At 41.7% G+C, this 23,920-nt stretch overlaps 1 protein-coding gene across 3 annotated transcripts in view; it reads left to right on the forward strand.

Moving 5' to 3' along the window:
- Window positions 1-23,920, forward strand: part of MAST4 (microtubule associated serine/threonine kinase family member 4) — a 749,251-nt gene that overhangs the window by 364,139 nt on the left and 361,192 nt on the right. For all 3 annotated transcript variants that reach the window (XM_089653476.1, XM_089653475.1, XM_089653479.1), the window contains one exon: window positions 19,881-19,912. In XM_089653476.1, coding sequence (XP_089509602.1) covers window positions 19,881-19,912 — 32 coding nt within the window. The remainder of the gene's footprint in view (window positions 1-19,880; window positions 19,913-23,920) is intronic.

The raw sequence follows: 23,920 nt of genomic DNA on the forward strand, positions 1-23,920 counted from the left end.
AGTGGAAAATGCTTGGGTGTGAATCTAGGGAAAATGATGGGAAATTCAGTAATGGACAACCTCAGTACTTGAGTTCAGGGGTGGACTGACAACTCATGGGGCCCCCGGCAATAGGGGATCATGGGGCCCCTGTGTCCTTGCCCAAACTAAAAAACCTATGAAAAAGGTACCAGGGGCATCTCATGGGGCCCCCTACTGACCCCAGGCCCTCGGACAGTGCCCGAGTCTCCCAATGGTTAGTCCGCCCCTGCTTGAGTTGTATCAGGCCTTATTCAAATACATTTGTTGCGGTTACGCACATTCTGCTTGCTGTATTGTCATTTTATTCTGAATGGCCGTCTGATGCACCTTTTCCAAAACACCATGTCGCACAGTAATGCACTGCAACGTTGTGGTGTGCTGCATTGCTAAAAGTTGTGCATGAGTCTGTTTAGTGTCCATGCACACTGAGCTTAGAAAAAAAAAACGCCAATTCCTTTGGCAGGAAAAAACTGCCATTGACTCCATTGAAATCTATAGAACCTAAAACACAACGTTTTGCGTGTGAAAAAAAAAAAAAGTCCCTGACCCTTTCCAAAAAACACAACGGGTGCAAAAGCGGAGATGTGAACTTGTCCCATAGGAAATCATGTTAAATGGACTGTTGTGTGTTTCCGCAAAACGCAGCAGAAAATGCATAGGTGTGAACCTAGTTTAAATGACTGATGGGAAATTCAGTAATGGACAACCTCAGTGCTTGTATTTTATAAATCGCCAATTCCCTTGGCAGAAAAAAACTGGCATTGACTCCATTGAAGTCTATAGAACCAAAAATGCAACGTTTTGTGTTTAAAAAAAAAAAAGTCCCTGACCCCTTCCAAAAAACTCACCTGGTGAAAACACAGAGATGTGAACCTGTCCCATTGGAAATCATGTTAAATGGACTGTTGTGTGTTTCTGCAAAACGCAGCGGAAAACGCATAGGTGTGAATATAGTGTGAATGACTGATGGGAAATTCAGTAATGGACAACCTCAATGCTTGTATTTTATAAATCGCCAATTCGCTTGGCAGAAAAAAACTTCCATTGACTCAATTGAAGTCTATAGAACCAAAAACGCAACGTTTTGCGTTTAAAAAAAAAAAAGTCCCTGACCCTTTCCAAAAAACGCACCAGGTGAAAACGCAGAGATGTGAACCTGTCCCATAGGAAATCATGTTAAATGGACTGCTGTGTGTTTCTGGAAAACGCATAGGCGTGACTAGTGTGAATGACTGATGGGAAATTCAGTAATGGACAACCTCAGTGCTTGTATTTTATAAACCGCCAATTCCCTTGGCAGAAGAAAACCTAATTTATAGAGCTGTTTTGTACATGAATTACGGAAGCCCATTCAGATAATTGGGCTGCCCTCTCCCAATGCGATGCGTTTTAACGATGACATAGTGCGTTTTAACATGCCTGTTATTGCACCTCAAGGATGTGTTTAGAGTTCTAAAGGGAAGCTATAGTGATTTGTAATTAGAACATTTACCAAAAAGTATTTCTATATGATTTTCTCACTTTTTTCATGATTTCCATTCCTTATTGTAATGGAAGATTATATTTACAAATTATTCTGGTAAAGACTTTTTTTTTACATTAAAATAAAGACCATAGAAATCCAATGGAATATTCTCTATGAAGTGTCGGCTTTGTCACCATTTTTAGCAGGATAAGATGATGGTTATTTAAAGCCTAAGTGTAGTCTATTTTTCTATGCGGTTTTCCCCCTTTACAGGGTAACGATACACTGTGGAAATGAAATGGCTTTTATAGGAAAGCTTCACAATCATTCCTGTGAGGGATATTCTGTGTCTAGTGTCAGAGGTCAGCAGGGAACTGCTTTGCCATGCATTACTCCCTTCTGGCAGTAGATGCTTTAATAAACATTCATCACTGAGATACTAGGTGCAGTGCTCCCTGAATAAATGCCTTGGAGATAAAGTGTTGCTCAAAATTCTCTGCCTACTGAACTATTCAAACTGCTCTCCAGCTTCTAATGTTCTATTGTTTTAACATTACAGCGGTCTAATTATTTGTAGTGCCCCCAGGATAGAGTGGTTTACCCCGTGTCAAGTGACTTTGAGTTCCTCCTTCAAAGAACATGACAGGTTCATCAGATTTTCCTGACCTTATTGAGCTCAGCGAGGTGACAGAAAGCGGGTATTAGAGCTGAAGTACCAATGACGGAATGGCCTTCTGTAAGGAGAAAATACGTCTTGTTAACTAGGCCATCTGCGTCTATTGACAGATGACAACATTTCTAAGAAAATAATGGGAAGGGCCTTCATATGCAGAAAGAGATTGAAAGTGTTACTAAACCCACAACAGTAAAATCAGTCTGTATTTGCAGTAAAGCATGCTTGCTATACTCGCTGTGGAACCTAAGGGGTTAATCCTCTGCATTGTGTAAAAAGACCGTTTGATCCTGACTTCTCTGCTCCTCCTCTTGTTCAAATGTCTTCATCTTATCTCCTGATAAGACAGACTGAACAGTAGCCATTCTGCACATGCTCAGCTTTGTGTGTATTGTTAGAGAGCTTTTTTTTTTTTTCTTGGGAGAGTGCATGTGATCAGCACTGTCCAGACAGAGGTCAGGAGTTTTGCATCCTCCTAGAGCAGAAAGAAAACTCCTCCTGCAAGCTTCAACATGTGCTCTGCTGAACACTGATAGAAGTCACAAGACTGCTCTAACTGCTAATGAGAAAAGGTATTTAGCAGTTTATATTTACTACAGTAATTGCACTTCCTTGTTCTGTGTATTGTGGGAGACCAGATACAGTGAATGCAGGGTCTGGGTTTAGTAATGTAAAAATTATTTGGTCAACAGACATTTATACAAAGTCAGCCCATGCTTGATATAGATGTATATGACTATGTGAATAAAAATAAAAAAATACACACGTAATAAGATATAATAAATTAATAAATATATATATATATATATATATATATATATAGTGTGTGTGTGTGTGTGTGTGTGATATATATACTCACCAATCACTTTATTGGGCACACCTGTTCAGTTGCTTGGTAACACAAGTTGCTAATCAGCCAATCACATGGCAGCAACTCAATGCATTTAGGCAGCTAGACATGGTGAACACGACTTCAAACCAAACAGAATGGGGAATAAAAGGGGATTTAAGTGACTTTGAACGTGGCATGGTTGTTTGTGCCAGACAGGCTGGTCTGAGTAAACTGCTGATCTATTGGGATTTTCACACACAACCATCTCTACTAGTGATGGGCCGAACACCCCCCTGTTCAGGTCACGGTCGAACAGTCAAACCTACTGAACGTTCGACTTCAAACTGCGACAATTGACTGAGCGGTATCTTACCGCATCTGAGTTACATAGTTAGTATGGCTGAAAGAAGACAAAAGTCCATCCAGTTCAACCATTAAAAAAAAAAAAAAAAATGTTAAAAACCTATACCCACAGTTGATCCAGAGGAAGGCAAAAAAAACCCAGCAAAGCATGATCCAATTTGCTCTTGCAGGGAAAACAATTCCTTCCTGATCCGACAAGAGGCAATCGGATAGTCCCTGGATCAACTTTAGAGTATGCGGTAAGATACCACTCAGCTACTAAAATAACATGAGTTATATTATTAACCAATTTCCCACCACCCTATAGCAGATATACTGCTACAGGGCGTCAGGGTGTGCAAAATCACGTATATATGCGTGATTTTGCATATCCGGGTGAGGGGCGTGTGCGAGCCCTACCCCAGCCACCATTTGTGGCCTCGACCGTCAATCACCAGGTCCCAGCCGGGCGATCTGTCAAGATATAAAAAGGATATTTCACCCGGGATTCTCAACAAGGCAGGTTGAGGGGCTCCAGGGTACTTGTTTGATGCAGAGGAAAGTGGCTTTTCACTTTCCCCGTGTCTTTGAAATTTCCAGGCTCCAGGTCCCAAAATGGACTTACAAAGTGATATGGGAGGGATGAAATCTCCAATCCTGGGACCAGGTTTTGGGAATGGCCAGGATACTGATTGGTCAGGTGTGCATGGCTCTCTTCTAGACAGGCTGAACTGCTGTAATACTGACACTCAGTGGCTGAATATCTCCTTGCCATGGGAACTCTGCCATACTGAAGTTTCTATCTGCCAAACCCAGCAAGAGTTCAAGAAGGGAGCACCCTTCGAAATGTGTTAGCCTTCATTCCCCCCCCCCCTTTTTGATTTACCTGTAACCCTGTTTGGATTATGGTTACTTATGCCTGTTATACAATCATTTTGTGAGTATATTTCCTTATTAATAAAATTAGTCACTATTTATTGAGGTAATGCGCAAGGTTTGTGCGCTCTTTCTTTCATCTTCCTCTACAGTTTTATTAACCTTCCCCAGCTTCATGATAGAGCTGCACAACCTCTGATCACCAGTGGATGAATACACAAACACGCTGCTTGTCACTAACGCCTGTTTGATCTGAGTCCTTGAGCGCAGGAGATAATGGATCTTTGGTGACTCTCTTCTAGAGTCAGGACCAGGGTTCTGGGCTCCACCCCGGCAGACAGGAGGTCGTTGCCCAGAAGTCAGGAGGGCTCCACCTAGGAGAGGTGGGAGCCAGAACAGCAAGGGGCTGCTAGCTGTGCGAAAAAGCCATATTTTGGAAGGAGTCCAACACTGTGTGCTGGGACTAACCAGGGGTGCAACTTTTGCAGGAAGGATTTACAACATTCATGCCAATGCTTTTGTCTTTTTAAGTCTTAAGTACACTGGTAGTCAGTCAACTTTTTTTTCTATATGTGTATTTTTGAATTATACAAGCTGGTAAACAATAATGCACAGATACAGTGACACATGGACGCCCATCGTCCACAAATTGCTCTTTAACACTATCCTACTGTAATATGAGAAATACTGTGGAAATGCTGTTAAAGGGAAGGAGTCCATTTCCGTGATTTAGGGAGCCTTATGTAATGCTACAGGAATCTCCCGGACTGAAGACCTGCAATAGGAGACTGTCAGACTGCAGGCAATGCTACAAGAGATATTGAGACACTGCAGAAGTGCTAAAGGACACTGTCAAAGACACCAAGTACACTAACCTACTATGGCTGCGGGAAAAGGCAAAATGCGGCAAAAACACGTGTGAATGCGGCATCATGTTTACACGCGTCTTTGCCGCGTTTTGTGTTTTTCCTGTGGCCGGTGGTCAAAATGTTTCCACCACGAACGTGATTCTTCCACGTTCAGGAGGGAGAGGTTTAACCTCACCTAAACGTGGCAGCTCCTAAACTCTGCTAAAAGCCTGTGTGTACCTCGAAATATGAGCTTCTATGGAGTTGAGTTTAGGAGCTTCTGGCGTTTTTTTTTTTTTTTAATTTTTTTTACAAAGCTCCTAAATTCAAGTTTGGGAGCTGTTGGTGTACATGACGCCTTAGACTGGACTCTAGCTGGTGAATGCTTTGGTTTGTTAAATGATTTGGTTTATTTCTTTCAGAATATCTTATTTTTTCTGTGCTATCCATCACTTTTTGTGCTTTTTTGCTCTGATCTTTTATAATTGATCTTGCTATGAAAAATATTGAATGAGACACAGGTAATTTTTAAGGGGTCTGTAGGGAGCACAAATGTTTGGAAGTATTGATTTGTAAATGGGCTGTGATCTCTAGCTGTCTTATGTAATGTGTCTCTGGTCCAGTCTTTCTTCTGAAGTATGTCTCCAGTCCTTGGAAGAGTTTCATAAGTATCAAACAAGTCCTATAACATGTTCACAAAGAATATTTTTCCTTTGCTAGCCTGAGAAAGCATCAAGGTAAGCAATACAAAGACCACTGTCTGTGAGCGATCCAATGGCTGCACCACAAGTTCCAAAGGGCTGTAGGTTGGACACAAGAAATTTAGAATGTTCAGCCATTTTTGCAGATATACAAAAAATGTTGGGGCCCCTTCTTCCAAGGCATCATTGCTGCGGTGTGTTGTCAGATAAGTGATAAAACGGATCAGTATCTGGCATAGCCGGATCTAGGGAGGTGCTGGGCTGGGCTACACCCCCCAGATTTCAGTTGTGCCCCTCCATCCCTACACTCAGACCCGGAACAATCAAAAGGGAGAGTGACAAAGAAGAGCGAGCAAGGAGGAGCACAGGATCACTCCGTCCATTGGACTGTACACTGTTTTACTACCCGCCCCTGTCTCCTGCAAGGACCGATTATCTCCCACAGCAGGAAGCATGGGTAGGGGGTGAGTAATGAAACTTTGTATAGCCCGATGGATGGAGCGATCCGGTGTCATCAGCTATATGGAGCAGTGCTGTTCTGACAGGAGGAGGGGGCACAGCACCACTCTTCTAGACTGTAATGTGGGAGGATGGGGGGGGCCTTACAGGAAAATTGTACATAATAAAGGGGAGGTGTGGGGGGAGACAGTCATTTGTGCTTGGGATGAGAAGGGGCTTTTTACTGCACCCCCATATCAGACAGGCTAGATCCGGCCATGGTATCTGGTGTATGGGAATACATGTACAGTTTACAGTTACTATAGAATACAGGGGAGTATCACCCAACATCCCTATGTTGTGAGTTTTGACAGCAGCAACCTTTTGGGACTATACCTGCCCACCCTCTATGGATTAGAGCCATTTTTACATTTCTGCTATGGACCAGAAGGATATTGGCATGACACATTATGATTTGGGGTGGGAGGTGGGTGGTAACAGGACAATAGAGTAGAAGAACTGCATGTGCGACACACATCCTGTGTATTATAATCAGGCCTCAAAATTTCCACTTGCCTGCTCGCATTTGGCAAGTGGAAATTACATGGGGACGAGTCACTTGGCTTGACTCCGGGGATGGCCGGATGCATCTTTTCAGAGAGGGTGCTGCAGTTAGTGCTTGAATCTTTATCTCTCTGCAGGCGGGCAGGGGGGGTGGAAAGGGGGTTGAGCACTGGTCGTGGTGAGCTGTGATTGGGCAGCCCACTGCCAGGATGGCCCCTCTCTCGATAGGAGAATGTGGAGCCTCAACCAGGAGAAAAAAGCCAAAGCCCCTCACCCTCCCCGCTTCCATGCAAGGGAAAACACACTTTTCTGGCTCTGTCACCTGCTGATGTCACTCACATTCCAGCTGCTGTCAGTAAATACAGTTCTTTCCTGTCCTGCAGTGGTGGTGGCTGTGGACCCTCCTCCACCCGGCCGGGTCTCCTAGATCTGGAGAGCGTGGTGCAGCTGGCTGAAATTAGGGGGCACTGAAAACCGGCAGGATCAAGAGCATGGTGAGGCTGGCAGCAGAGTGACTGCTTCTGGGAATTCTACTACATTCACCCTCCTCATCACTGTGCACTGTACCCTGCTGTGTGCCCTATGCCATCCTTGCTGTGTGCCCTGTGCTCTGCTGTGTGCCCCGCGCCCTGCTTTGTGCCCTGTACCCTGCTGTACTGTTGTACCTTTTACCCTGTGTGCCCTGCTGTGTGCCCTGTACCCTGCTGTGTGCCCTGCACCCTTATTAGTGAGGCCGTGTCATTTCAAGAGAGAATTTATGAGAGTGTAATTAGGGGTGGGGCAGGGTAGGGGTTGGGTGCGGCAACTGGTGATGAATAACTCTTAAGACCTGGTTAGTTGCTCAGGAATTGAAATTTTGAGCCCTGCTGTAATGAATGTGTTTGAGAATTTGTAGCATGCCCAGTGTCCCCTAGTTAAGGAACACTTTGTGATATCAAAGTACATGACATTGGTCTCACAGTGGCACTACCCTCAGAGGAAAAGCTTCATCAAACACAAGAAAGTTCTGAGATTCTGCTCATTATATTTTTGAAAATTAAGATTTTTTTTTTTTTAATTCCTGTGAAGCCATATATTTGCTGCAGAACCTTTTATAGAAACTGTCATGCACATAAATGCTCCACATCTTCCTCCGTCTTCATGGCCTTGAAGTGGCTGCCAAGCATGGCTTGTGAAACGTTTTCTGGCTGATGTGTAAATTGGTATAATAGACTTACTAGTCAACTTTACTGAGCTACTTGTGCAGAAAATTTTTCTTAAAAAGTAAGTGGTTCCACTGACAGCTATATTTTAATTTTGTATTTAAAATTATAACATGACATTTAGTATAACTGCATCTCCAATTTGACAGACAACAGGTAAAATCAACGTAATGGCATGAAATCCACAACTGTAAATATAGGCTCAAATGTCAGCTGAAAACAATGGTAATCCTGCAGGGAAAGATAAATAGGGTAGCGGAAGTGCTGAAATACTTTCTCTGAAAAAATATTTCCTCTAGTGCCAGTCTTAAGAACAAACCCTATACCTTTCATCAAATGACCTCTGCTGAAGAGCAACGTCAGCCATAAGAACTCTGGTTATTTTGTAAACCGGTACATGTAGGTTATTTTTTATTTTTTTTGGTTAGGGTAGGAGAGGGTAGGATTAGAACTCCTGGTTGGACTTTACTATTGTTGGAAGCTCCACTCATGATATTTCTTAGCTTCCTGTCTGTGAGGAAAAAAAATATGGTTCCCAAGATAGGACATAAGGGGGGAACTATATGAAACATGGATATACTGTAAGTAAAAAAAATTAAAAAAGGTATTTTTTTTTAGTTTACCTTTTACATAAACTGTCCCACAAGGGGCCCCAGTAGCAGTGGCTGTGATCAGCATTACTGGAATTCAGAAAAAAAGGAGTGCACTGTGCATGTGCATCTTTTGAATCAGAAAGCACACTATTATCCCAGAGAAGGGTCTTTAAGTATGGGAATGCTAGAGTATCTGTTAGCCTTTTATTCTTCTCTGTCTCCCTCGTTCAGATTTTCCCTGACTTTCTGTCCCCAGACCATTCATATGTTCAGTGGCAAACTTCAGACGGGCCTGGACATGTGCTTTCTAGAGCAAAGGGACCTTGCGGGCACTGCAGGATTTCAATCCTTGCCGGTGTAGTGTGTTATCAATTGTTTTCTTGGTGACTGTGGTCCCAGCTGCCTGGAGATCATTGACAAGATCCTCACATGTAGTTCTGGGATGGTTCCTCACTGTTCTCATGATCATTGGCACTCCACGTGGTGAGATCTTGCATGGTGCACCAGACTGACAGTTGTTTTGTGTTTCTTCCATTTGTGAATGATTGCACCAACTGCTGTCACATTCTGACCAAACTGCTTGGCGATACTATGGTAGCCCAGTGCAGCCTTGTGTAGGTCTACAATCTTGTCCCTGACATCCTTGGACAGATCTTTGGTCTTTTCCATGGTGGAGAGTTTGGAATCTGATTGTTTGATTGCTCCTGTGGACAGGTGTCATTTATACAGGTAACAAAATGAGATTAGCAGAACTCCCTTTAAGAAAAAATGAGGAAGGGTTGTAGCAGCGCAAACACTGCAAAGTCCTGGGAAATGGTAGTATGGGGTGATGGTGGTATTAGTGGCCACTGTATGAAGAGCATAGGATTCCGTGTGGCACTGAGGGCAAGGCTTCCAAATAAGCTGTAGCAACTTCTGTAGATGAGAAAAAGGAGAGAAGCGCCTCTAAGTGCAATAAGTCTTTTAATTCAAGTCTAAATGTAGAAACACTCACATGTGTGAAGTAATCATAAGCATAAAAACTGTGGTTAACAATAGTGAACGGTGGGGTGGTAACCCGGGTGAAGAGCCGTCATCTCTCTGCGATGTGGGGAGGTCAGCTCTCGGCTGGAACAGCGTGGTGACTGGAGGGGAACAGCGGTGAGGCCGGCCGGCATGCACATCCTCCCTCAGAGCCGGATGGAACGCACGCTGGAATGTAGCGGCGGTGTGGCCGTGATGACGTCAGATCACAGGGTGCACTGCAACGCGTTTCGGAGCATGCACTGGCCATGGGAGGCGGAAGTGCACTCCTTTTTCAAACAGGTTTAAAAAAGGAGTGCACTTCCGCCTCCCACGGCCAGTGCATGCTCTGAAACGGAACTCCCTTTTTCTGAACTCCCTTTAAGAGACTGCTTCTAATATCAGCTTGTTGCCTGTATGAAAGACACCTGGTAGCCAGAAATCCTGCTGAATGATAGGGGATCAAATACTTATTTCCCTCATGAAAATGCAAATCAGTCATTTGTTAGACATGCATTTCTTTTGAATTTTGTGTTGCTATTCTGTCTCTGTGTTACAATACACCTACCATTCTATTTTTAGACTGATCATTTCTTTGTGAGTGGGCAAACATTCAAAATCAGCAGGGGATAAAATACTTATTTCCTTCACTGTATATAAAACATTACATTGCTACATATCTAGGCCTATGGCTTTTAGCAGTAATTGAGGAAACCTGGAACATCATTTTCTCTAGGAAAGGAATTTCAACCCTTGTATGGCAGCACATTGACTTAGTGGTTAGGACTTCTGCCTGTCTTCTTGGTTTTAATCCCAACCAGGACACTATCTGCATGGAGTGTGCATGTTCTCCTTGTGCTTGTGTAAGTTTCCTCCCACACTCCATAGGCTTGTTGTTAAGTTAATTGGCTCCTGTCTAAACCTAGCCCTAGTATGATATTCTACCGAGTGTGCCCAAGATGGCTGCCTCATCATCTGCCACAGAAGCAGAGAAAGTGCTCCAGGAAAAATAAGTGCTATAGAAATATAAATTAAATAACCAACTAACATCGAAGTATAATTTAGTATCTTTGGTCTATATTGGAGTTCTGCTTTACTTGTCTGTCACTTATGTATAGCATTAAAATAGATTACAATAGCATTTCCTTTAGTTTTGTCGAAAACGTGTTTTGTTATCTGTTAAAAAAAACTAAAAAAAAAAATAAAAATAATCTTTAAGATTTCTTTCTTTTGCAAAGAAAAATGTATTTAGTTGTGTTCAAAAAGAATATTATCTGTACATTGGTGCTGACCCTAATATCTGCTTGTTCTTGGTCCTAGAGTTTTGGTCTAGAGAAGTGTGTAAAAGGGTCCCTGACTCCTAAACCTTACCTAATCTTTAGACTGACTGTGTGAGGGACCGCCGAGCGGCACCACTAGCACTCCACCGGTCAGGCGTGCCCAGAGCGCGGAATCTAAGCCCCAGGGTACTTGTTCACCAGGGCCCCTGATGGTGGGGATGGACTTGTAGTACCCTGAGACCAGGTCGCCTCTACTGAGCACACCTGTCAGTGGTAGGGGTGTCCGCCAGGGGTTCCAACCAGGGAGAGCCAAATGTGAGGAGGTCGGGTGACCCTGATGGGATGGATGGATGGATGGCTGAGCAAGTGCGTAGTCAGACAGGCCGAGTCGGTAATGTAGAGGACGGTAAGGTACAAGGGAGCAGGCAGAGAATCGTCGGGTCACACGCCAGGTCAGCAACAGGAGGTCAGATCTACAGAGGGGCATCCAGGGAGAGAGGTCAGGCAAGCAAGGGTCTGGGCAGGAGAAATCAGCAAGGTCAAGAGCAATCCGGGTCAATAACTTACAGGATACAGGATCAGGAATGCAGGTAAGACCAGAAGGCAACGAAATGACAGCTCAGGGACCTTTAAATATCCCGCCCTGCGCTGCCATTGGTGCCCAGCGGGCGGCCGCGGCTTCTACTGCGCATGCGCGAACTCGAACGCCGCGGCCGGCCCGGACCTAGTGCCCGTGTACTGGGAGGAGCAGTGCGCCTGCGCCGGGACCATCGAGGGACGGATCGCGGGGATCCCTGACAGACTGTAACACAACTTTCCCTAAAGGCTTACAGTATTTTTAAACCTTTACACATACCCAAGTGAAGTGACTGGTCTCAGGTGATACACAGAGATGAAACAAATCCTCCTACATAGGTTGTACCTGTCTATCTACAATCTTCTCTCCTCTACATCCGTTCAGAGTCCAGAATTTTTAAAGCTTGTCGAGAGTTCATAAAAAAGGGGGTGGAGAGCTGAAATTACATACTGCAGAGCTCAGTCAGGAGTGCTCTGAGAGCTGATTGGAGGGAGGAGACACCCGCCCCCTCCACACAACTCCCAGGACAGAGCTCTGGCTGTCGATCTGCTGGAGATCCCTCCCCATCACCATTTTTCTCTTGGTGTCAGGAAAACCTATTAGAAGTGATTCATAGAGGTAGCAGGGGGATAGAGCAGCAGACAGAAATTACTCTTAGTGCTCTTAATTGAGATATGTACACACTATAGTGGGTCAGGCTTCGTTCATAGTTCATGTCTGAGGTTTACAACCGCTTTGAAACGAACCTCCTAAAATGACCAAATATAAGAGAAATAACCTAGAGAGAAGAATCTGAATATTCGCCTTTCCAGTAGCAGTGTATTGAACTTTGCTCTTCATGAGCTACCGTCACAGCTGTTTTGACACTTCCAGGCGTGGCCCTCACTGGTCATTGTGGTTCCTTCTGCCAACCCCTACATCACTACGGTTTCCTGCAGTAAAATAGTGGCTGGCAGGAGGAACCCGGTGCTCGGGGGTTTTGAAGGGACTGACTTTCAACGTGCTGCCTGTCGGAATATGTTTTTAGTTTCTTCTCATAAAGAGTACTTTGTATGTTGCTTCATCATGTAAGCAGCAGGGTCCAGGGTAATGTGGGGGTTTAAAAGCAAATCTTGACAGGTTGCAGATTGAAATGGAAAATTAATTTTCTGGAGAAAAAAATGATTGTTCGCTTAAAATTAACATTCCAAGTGTGTATGAAAGAATTTGCTAGATATGTTTTCTGCAACAAAGCTATCGACACGGAATGTTCAAGACTGTAGTGTGATTCTGTGCTTTCAGCATTCCATGTTGGTCAATAAATAAAATGAAAGGATGAAAACTAAGCTGAATATATAAAGGCAGAATGAACAAACAGAACTTTTATGAATGCAATGAGATACCAGAACTGAAATAAGTTAGTAAAGCTGAGCAAACTGTTGGCACTATATGAATCCTTTATTATAATAATAATAATAATAATAATAGTAGAGATTGAAAATGGGGGAAAAACGGTAATCCAATTGAAAGCAAGACTGGGGCGTAGAACAAATTTTTTTTCAAATGGAGGTTAGCCCAGCCTTTTTCAATCAGGGTGCCTTGGCAAAATGTCTAAAAATTGACCAAAACATGTATAGCAGCCAGTGAGTGGAACAAGCCTGCCTTTTAGGTACACAAAGCCACAGGTTTTCATTGTGCACCATTACGACCTTCTAGCTTCCGGCGTCCTGACAACCAGTGACATCATCAGTTGATAAAGAGGATATCGGTTACCTACACAGCATCCTTGTTTGACCCTTCCATGCCCCTCTCCATCAGTGCTGGGGTCACATTAGCTCATTGATGGAGAAAAAAATGAGGGAGAAGAGAAACACTGGAATACTAGTCTGTACCAGTGTGCAAAAGTGTATTTGCTTTGGAAGAAATCACCTCTAATGTTGGGTGTCCTACATGTGTGGATTTTGCTGCGTTATATAAAACAATTCGAATTGTTTTTCACATTTTAGAATGGGGAGCCTCACGACTGTCCATAATTTTAAAGGGTGCCTTGGGACTTTCCATAATTTTAGAAGGTGCCTTGAAATTGCCCATAATTTTAAATGGGGCCTTGACGAAAAAAGGTTGAGAAACACTGGGTTAGCCAGTGAAATTTTAACACAGTAAAAATATTTATTGCTACACCTCTATATATAAGTGAAACTTAAAGTGTATCTAAAACCCAAAAACAAAAATGTAACCTATTGCAGCTTAATGTTTGAAGTTGAAGTCATTGTATTCGTCTGTTCATCTCACCGGAAGTGACATCACATCACATTTCTAGCATGACTAATAGGTATTTTCTGTACTTGCTGAAAATGTTCGAAGCCTAGAAAAAAAATGCAGCTACCATATCAGAGGCCTGATAAAGAATGAGAGTGCAGCGCTAACCCAAATAGCGATTAAACATATGATAGACCACATATGATAGTGGATCAGTAAAATGTCAGTGTAAGTTCATCAGATGTGCTGAAAATGCATACAGTCTCCAATATGTAAAAAACCAAAAGTAGTGACTTTCAGAAATGATAATAGCCAAATAATGCACTAACCAGATAGCGCATATTAAAGCGCATGGAGCATTTAAGACCTGCCCCTGGTGCTCAGCCACTGTATCACTGGAGCCAGGAGATGTCATCTATAGGGTGACCACTAGATGTCATCTATCCGGATGGAAGCTGAGTCCAGCCACTGTATTAGAGGATCAGGCGGATGTCATCTATAGGGCGACCACTAGATGTAATCCGTTCCAGGAGGAGCTGTGTCATGGATCCAGGGATGTCACTTGCAGATGTGTCCTTTGCTCAGCACAGCCCCAGGACCTACAGAATTACAGGCTCCCCAGAAATAAAGAGCCCGTGGAAAAAGGTCTCAAATAGTGTGATATCGTTTATTAAAGTAGGTAAATAATCAGAAAAGAACTTACTAACAACGGTTCAGCTGCTCATAAACGGCCAGACCAGAGGTACATGTACACAGGATATAAATAGCTTGGCACTTCCCTAAACGATAAACGATATCACACTATTTGAGACCTTTTTCCACGGGCTCTTTATTTCTGGGGAGCCTGTAATTCTGTAGGTCCTGGGGCTGTGCTGAGCAAAGGACACATCTGCAAGTGACATCCCTGGATCCATGACACAGCTCCTCCTGGAACGGATGACATCTAGTGGTCGCCCTATAGATGACATCCGCCTGATCCTCTAATACAGTGGCTGGACTCAGCTTCCATCCGGATAGATGACATCTAGTGGTCACCCTATAGATGACATCTCCTGGCTCCAGTGATACAGTGGCTGAGCACCAGGGGCAGGTCTTAAATGCTCCATGCGCTTTAATATGCGCTATCTGGTTAGTGCATTATTTGGCTATTATCATTTCTGAAAGTCACTACTTTTGGTTTTTTACATATTGGAGACTGTATGCATTTTCAGCACATCTGATGAACTTACACTGACATTTTACTGATCCACTATCATATGTGGTCTATCATATGTTTAATCGCTATTTGGGTTAGCGCTGCACTCTCATTCTTTATCAATTACTTTGGAGGTTCCCGAGGTGCCTTTTTGTGCAAGCAGCTACCGTACTTACACCTATACACTGCGCTCGATTTTATATATAGATTTTATATATAAGTTTATTTTATTCATATCAGAGGACTGATTACTTACAATGCATTCCATTTTTGTTTGGGGATTTAGTTACACTTAAAGTATAACTACAGTGGTACCTCGGTTTACGAACTCCTCAGTTAACGTAATTTTCAGTTTACTCATGAAATTCCATTGAAAATAATGCCTTGGTTTACAATTGTTTTTGCAATATGAAGCAAGTTTCTCCAGGATGCATTGCGCCTGGGAGGTTTATAGCGCCACCCCCGTGCATGCTGGAGTCTGTGGGTAGCACGTGTCGTTGAGTGGGGAGGTGTTGGAGCGGTTTTTGCATCGAGTTTTGAGCCATTCTGGGAATTTTTTAATCATGTCCCTGTACAGTATTTATGCCTTTAAAGTGCACTTTATAAAGAGTTTTGAACAGATAAAAAAAACCTTTTTTTTTTTTAACTTTTTTCTGACCTCTGGAATGGATTAATTGGTTTTCAGTGCATTCCTATGGGAAACTGAGTTTCGGTTTACGAATCTTTTGCGAAACGAAGCGGCCTGGAGAGCGCATTACATTCGTAAACTGAGGTACCACTGTATAGGCAAAACTTTTTTTTTTCCGTTTTGGACAGAGTGGAGAGGGATTAGCACACCTATGCGTTTTTATTGCTGTCTGTTGTGCCCCTGTTAAGGAGATTCACCCTCTCTGTTTATCCTGTTTACCATTATCATTGAAAGTAAAAGAAAATCACAACTTTTGGGTTGTCCCCAGAAAAGTAATAGAGATTAAATTTTCCAATGGAGACGCTATTTCTGGTGACCTGGGGGGTCCCAAAGGAATTCTCTTAATTTGCAGGGATTTACAATCACTTCCTCTTTTGGCTATAACACAGGAAGTGAAGGGAAATCTCCCCAATGGGACAAAGATGACAAAAAAAAAATCTGACCGGTTATAACCCTCCCTTACACTATCGAAAATGAAAAAAAGTTTTGCCCATAGAAATGCCAATAGAGATGGATCTAAAGTTTAGGAGATGAGTAAGGTGTCCCATGTAAGAACCAAGCTTTGGCATCCCTTTAGTCGTTAAGTTCTCTGCAAGAAATGCATCCTAAAAAAAATAGTATTGCTGAGGGTCCTGGTTTGATCATGGGCCCAAGGAAGACTTTGAGAAAACAAAGAGGCAATTATAAAAATTTGGGGGTGACATTTTTTTTTGGAATCTGTTGCACAAATAGAATACTTTTTACCATATTTGCAAGGGACAGAAAATTGATGTTCATTTTGATTGTTTTAGTAAGCCATATTAGGCTGCATTTTAATGTGAAAACGCAGTTTTCAGTAATATAATGTTACAACATTTCTGCTGCTCCTCGATTAGCCAGTAATAGGCTCAGGGCAGGGAGGTGACCTAGCTCAGTGGCTTAACTGTAGCAGAGAAAAAAAAACAGGTTGTCAACCAGGCTGTTCTGTTTTGTGGTAGGACTGTATAAATCTTAGGACTGGATGGACAAGAAATACAAACCATTGGGCAGGTAACACAGCGCCCATTAATGCATTCCAGCTACAGCATGTATGTATTTGTTTGTCTGGAGTTCAGCTTTATGGTAAGAAAGCCCTAACAATAAGCTTCTCTTATTTGCTCCCTTTAGGTCTACTAAATATACAATTGAATGTGTTTTTTTATATTGGTTTGATAAGTGCAAAAAAAAAAAAAGAAAACCCTGTTGTTCCTGCCAGAATCCAGTGCTACATTATGTACACTGCATTGTTATCTCAATCCGTGTTATCAGCACTCTTAGTTTACCTATGTGAACTGCAGAACACCTCCTCCTGTGTTGTGGAGTTGAAGGGGGAAGAAGGGAGGGATGGGGTTCTGTAGTCCTAACACACTTTCTGTTCCCTGGGGTGACAGTGATGCTCCTTAATCGATAAGGTATGGTGAGTAAGCATTGTCACCCAAAGACAAAAAGTGTCACTAGGTGAAAATAAAGGAAGACAGAAACAAAAGCAGTCCCCAAATCTAAGGACTGGTAAGCTGCCATATATAATTTTTTTGTTCTTGGGTTTAGATACACTTTAAGTCATCATAGCAGAATAAATGCCTATGTAAAATATAAATGGTATAGAGGCTATTTTTGTAGAATAATGTAAATTTTATAGCACAAGAAAATATCAAATTGACTTTTAAGCTTGTGCAGAAGACATTAGATTCCCACTTACTATCACCATAATTCATACATTGACATAGCGGTGGAAAGCAGGGTGAATATGAAAATGTCACTTTAATGTTGACGTATTTCAGAAGACAATTCCCAGTAAATTGATATTTTAGTCACTAGTGTCACAGAGTCCTCTAGAAACATTCAAATATGTTTCGGTGAAGGATTGTGGTGTATCATCTGGAAAACGTTACAATCAATAATCCAAGGATTCTTGTGAGCAGGCCATAAATATTTTGCTTTGTTTGTTATTTAACCAACTGGAGCTTAATGCTACAGTGGAGAATTTATGGAGCATTTATGGCGATCCAAGTTTTTTTTTGGTTATTTATGGCCGACCGGTTTGTTTATAAAGATGGGAACATTATTATAGTCGGCCTGATCTTGAAAGCACAACCTTACATCTCTATATTGAGTCAACACTGAAATATTTGCATGAGATAATGCTGTAATAATTAGTGTGAATATAGTATTATGAATAATTCAATGGATGACTATATTTACTTTTATGTTTAATGCATATTAAAGGTGCATTCTGTCTTTTATAGCAGCTTGTTACAAAGCTATCATATATATTATGATATATATATATATATATATATATATATATATATATATATATATATATATGTATATATATATGTATATATATATATATATATATATTTGGCAGCTGAATTAACCTTAACATGATATAAAATGTGTTAAGTGTTGGGAATTTCTTTCTTCTTCATTCTTATAGATCAGTCATTTATCTATACCATCCCAAGCCCAAAATAATTCTCTCATCTTTGCAGCTGAGAGATTTAAAAGTTAGAATACAACTGGAGTCTCCAAACTTCTAAACAAAGGACCATTCTACAGTCCTTCAGACTTTAAGGGGGCTGGAATGTGGCTAATGAAAGTAGAAAATGTCCCGGCATCAGTGGGAGTAAATCATTCCCCATCTTTGATGTCACTGGCAGTAACCTTGCCCCATCATTGGTGTCATTGGGGAGGAATTGTGCCCCTTTTTTGGTGTCAGTGGGGGGAATTATGTCCCATTGTTTGTATCGAAGGATGAAATATTGCTCCAAGATCCAGATACCAGCAAGCAAAGGGTGTCAGTTTGGAGACCACTGGATTAGAGTATAAAATTGGTTAAAAATTCCTTTTTTTTTTTTTGACTGTATCCCTTTGGGAAGTGATGCTCTTAACTCTCCTGCAGACACAATAGGGATTGAGAGGAAATCTCTCAAATGTCAGTGGATCCCTGTTTAGACAGTTGCTGAGTCAGGTGTCCCTTTTTGGAAAAAAAATTTTTTAGGAAGATTTCTCCTAACATCCCATTTCAATGACCGCTTTAAATCATTGTATTATTCATTATTTTCTGTCTGGGTGACAGCAGTCACTTGGACAAAGATTGTGAATTTTCCTGCTGGAGACTACAATAAAAACCCAACAAGGGTTAGAACTAGCCTTTTGTACCCTGTCTAAAACTCATTAAAAAAGAAACCAAACTGAAATACATCTTTTGAGTGATTGTCACTGAGTTACAAATGTCAAATATCAAGGGTTGTGAAAATAGTGGGGGTCTATACTTCCATATCCTGCTCCTCTGTTCAAAAGCTATGGCAGCCTGAAGAATCTTTATATTTGAAATCTCAAGCATGAACTGTTCCACAATGCCTGTATCTATAGAGGTTGTTGAGATCTTGTTTTAAAACTCATTCACTGCTTAATATTTGAATGTCCATAGCTGTACCTCCAGGTTCCTGTAAAGAAAATTTGTTTTCTTATACTCTATTTATATGGTCAGCCACTATAGCTTATTGTCATAGTATACTGTTGTAAGGATAGCATAGTGGGTGCTCTATGTTGAGGTAGGAAAAATATAGCACTCTTTTCCATATCATATATCCTTTACATACTTCTTATTTTAGCTGTTGTGTTCTAAATGACTTTTCCGATTTATTAGTCAGTACGATGACCTTATTCTTCTGCTGTTTTACAGCAGCCTAGAAGTGAGATATTGGTTGTGATCTCCTAATGCTTTAATGCTGTTCTATTAAGTGTAACTGCATGTTTCTGTTTGTTCACTTTGCCTTTTAAGGAGAGTTTCTGCCTTACGTTAAGTCATCCCCTTTCACACGGGGTGGATTCTGGGGGATCATCTCTCAGATCTCCAGCTGATCAGAGCAGAGTGGGCGGATGACATATGTGTCCTCTCAGTTTCTGCACAGGGTACGTGGACAGAGCCCACACTGCTGTGTGGGTAGCTGGAAATAAATTGACTCCACAGTCTGTTTTACACATGACTACCCTCTGATCCGCTTTACCCACAATGCAAGAGGACAGATCCCCCTCCGTTTTTTTTTTTTTTAGCATGACCAGATCGGACCTAGGGGTAGGCAGCTGTAAGCGGACACAAGTCCGTTTACACCTGCCTGTCCATAGGAATGCATTGACCTTCTGATCACGTCTACGTGAATAAATTAAAGGTGGACCTGATCAGATCAGCCATGTGAAAGGGGCCTTATAATTCATTCACCTTAAGTAGAAAAATATTTCCATTTAAATAGTTTTGTGACTGTGTGCAGATTTTAGTTGTTTTTCCTCTCTAACCAAGTTCTCCTTTGTTCTATTGCAGAAGGAACTGAGTCTACCAAGACGTGGAAGCTTGTGAGTAAATGTGTTGTTTGTTGTAATGTCTCTGGTGAAGGCTGACACTGGATTCCAATTGATGTTTTATTCATAGTGTGGATATTGACAGTGGAGGCACAAAACACACATTATATGCAGAGTTCAATAATGTAGCTCTAGATGATTAGCATTTGCTGTATGTGCCTGTAAAAAAAAAATCTACATATAGCAAAACATCTGGCCCACAGCATCTGTGTATAAGCATTGTCATTGGTGATTAGACTGTGCTATGTTTTTTCAGTCTGGCTTGTTAACTCCAGAAACTTCCGAACACCAGTTTCAGAAAGTCTGGCTTGGTTGAGCTAGGGAAAGAGTCTAAATTATGGTCACCCATACTGGGGTTATTTTTCCTTTAACGTCAGATTGTCTTGTTAAAGCCTAACTTCAGCCAACATTTTATAGTGTAATTTTTGGATAGAGCAATGAAGGGTTAAAGCTGAAGTTTAGGTATGCATATTTTTAATTAGTTACATTTTTTCAGCTTGGACAAATGTAAGTATGCATGTGTCATACCAGATAGATCTCTGTGGATGATGGAAATCATTATAGTAGGTACTGCTATTACAGTGATTTCTGCTATCTTCTGGGTCCTGTGCTGAGCGGCTGCCCTGCTTAATTGAACACAGGAGGTTGCTTGTTCAGCATGGGTGACATTCAGAGAACATTGGATTTTCTCAATAAATGCAAAACATTCTCTAACTGGACAAGATGGAGATTGTGATGTCACTGTTCTGCCCCTCCACCTCAACCTTGAGAAAATGCTACACAAGTGGTTGGAGTCAAAAAGAGGGATCATAGTACCACATCCCCCACATTTTCTTTACAAGGAAAAGGAGAATAACACTCCTCAAAACTTGGGACTTTAAAGGTGCAGAGCAAGATTTCTCTGAATGGTGCCTGTGCTGACCAAGGTAACTATGCAAAAATATTGAGACCTAGAATTCAGCTCTTAAATATTATTATTATACAGGATTTATATAGCGCCAACGGTTTGCTCAGCGCTTTACAATATAACGGGAGACAATACAGCAACAATACAGTTCAATACAAGAGGGATAGGAGGGCCCTGCTCCTTGGAGCTTACAATCTAGGAGATATTTGGCAGGTTTTTATTTTTGTATGTGACCCCCTTGAGTAGATTTTTTCACTTCCTGTTCATGTGATGGATGCCTATGTAGTAAAGAGCAGGGTACCAAGAAATGGAGGAAAGAAGATATTACCAAAAAAGAACCATAGACTCTTTGGGGTTTTTTTTTCCCTTTTATGCTCATGGACAAGGTCATTGCATCATCTGCTGCCTCTAGATTGCTATTCCTGTCTTGAAGCAGAGGATTTTGGGTGTTGTGGAAGTGCAGCTAACATTTACTGAATTTTAAAGCCATTTTGAAAATACAAATACCAGAAATCTGAAGCGGGATTCTATATTTTATGCATTTTACTGTAATTGGTGGGCTCACTCTCTTGGCCCGGGGACATCTGAGAGGTCAGTCAGGAGCCGCTGTCTTGCATACAGCTGCACTGAAATGCAGAGATAAAACCTCAAACAAGCTGCGCTTCTCAGATCAAACTGCACCAGCACCTAAGGTTCAGTGACACCGCACATCTCATTGCTAGATACCTAGCTACACAGCTGCCCTTAGTGGCCAGAGGCATAGAGTCATCCGCACTGATCACCATCCGTGCCTTCCTGCTAACGCTACCGCAGTCCACTGTGCACTTGCCACTGTATCCTACTGGTGATCCAAAGCCTGCTTCCTCAAATCCAAAGCACCTTCTTGTACTGGAGTCCTATCTTCAATTGGGATTGGTGAGAGGACAGTTTGCCTAGCCTTTGCTCTGTTCTTTTTCATACATGGATACTGCTATCAGACCTCTTTACCCCCCATCTCAGTTAAGGAGATCTTGCTACCTTGCCCTCACTGTATGCAGATCTGACTCAATCTTTAGCACCTATACTTTAAGTGTTAAAGGACCCCAAATAATTGCAGGCAGACGATACAGCCTCAAACACAAACTTACTTTGCCCTATACAGATATCTATCACCCACCCAGGGGTGCCTCTCCTCTACCAGTAAAGAGCTACTAGCTTCCTTCCCAATACTGTGGCTGTGCGGAGCCTGAATGCATTGGTGGCAGGGCTCTCTTCCACAGCCAGGGCTGCACCCTTAAGCATCACTATAATCTATACTGCTTCAGCCAGTGGTTCATTATTTACCTATTCATTGTTACCTGTATTAACTCTTAACTGCTTACTTTCTAACATCATCTGTGTGTAAGCCTGTTGTTTCTCGAAGTGCTCAATACAACAGTGTTTATTGAAATTCATGTTCATTGCCTTTATTTTGTTCTGGATACTGGTTGTGACAAGACTACTAAATAGTGTTTGCCAAATCCATGTCTTTACCTAAAGTGTCAGAAGGGTCGAGGTGTTTGCAAGGTTAGGGCAATTCCAGAGGACAATTACGGGGGTAGTGCTACACCTAAAAGAAATGTCCTTAAAAGAAAGTGAGTGTGGTTTTCATGAGACGGGAAGACACATATGCATTAAAGACATTCTTACCCAATTTACTAAAATGTGTTTTTGCTCCTGTTTTGTCCCTATTAGGAAGATTTACCATCATTTTGTGTACTGACGGGAAAGAAGGGTAACTCTCCTTAACAGAGACTCAGACTACAATAAAATTCAGAGGTTCGAACCCTTCCCTGCTCCGTTCAAAGTTAATTAAATAGTTTTGACTAAAGTTCGGCTTAAAATTTATTGAACATTAGTGGCATGCAAAGTGCAGTCACCCTTAGCCACCATTCCAATATGGAATTGAATTATGTACAACATGTGGAAATTCATAAAGACTGGGGGAATCAAGCGTTCATAAACCGCTGCAGTTTACATGCTTACCAATTAGAAGAGTGACTAACTGATGTTCTGAGGAATATAGACAAATCACATAAAAAGTCATATGATCCACATTCTGTGATAAATGATGTGATCCAATGTGCCGCTTAAATGTGGGCTGCTAATATGAAGCTGCAGAAGTAAGTTTAATTTACACGTTGGTTAACATCTCCTTCACAAGACACACAATTCTTGTAATGGTCATGGTACACGTTTAATGTCAAAGTTTTCCTGTACTCCGATTGAGTGTTGTAAATCTGAACTTTATAGATGTGTAGGATGCTCTATTATGTGAGTGCTGTTCTCCTTTGGTACTTTTAGCACTTTGGCCCAATCATCTAAGCTCTTGTGTTTTGCTGTTTAGTCCTAAATGTGATGGACCACTTCAGTGACCGATATCAGGAGGGCACAGTGGAGGTATTTCCATACTAAAACACACCAGGTTTCGGTGTCCTCTGGAATGGAGCCCATATTGGGGATCACTACAAAGTCTGAATGTCAGTTTATGAGCTTGGCTTCAAATATTTTGGATCCATCTGTCATTGTGGAGTATTAAAACAATTAAGGGGGAGGGTCTTTGTATCTGCTTCATACGAGGTTAGGATGTTTATGTCTCACATTGCGTTTATGTTGCTTATTTTCTTGATGATTTCAATCTTCACTATGTAATAGTGTACCTTTCTTCTAATAATAATTAAAGGGAAAAACTGGTTGATATCCCCAAGATTTGTCATCTTTACCTATGCTTCATTTGTAGTGACTCAGTGGGGTTGATTTACTAAAAATGGAGAGTGCAAAATCTGGTGCAGCTGTGCATGGTAGCCAATCATCTTTCAGTTTTTTGTTTTTTTTGTCACAACTTAATTGAACAAGTTGATTGGCTACCATGCACACCTGCACCAGATTTTGTACTCTCCAGTTTTAGTAAATCAACCCCAGTGACTGGAAAGCTTCCTAAATTAGGAAAATTCAAATCTGTCCAATTCGTGGCAGCAAATCATGCAGTTTCAGGTCAGGAGCTCCAGGTAATATTCATGTCAAACTTTAGAATGGGAAAAAAATCTGAAGTCAATAATTTAGAACATGGCATGATT

This window comes from Staurois parvus, unplaced genomic scaffold (genome assembly GCF_062004578.1).
Source record: "Staurois parvus isolate SC_StPar_1 unplaced genomic scaffold, SC_StPar_1.0 ptg000714l, whole genome shotgun sequence".
In the NCBI taxonomy this organism is placed as follows: domain Eukaryota; kingdom Metazoa; phylum Chordata; class Amphibia; order Anura; family Ranidae; genus Staurois; species Staurois parvus.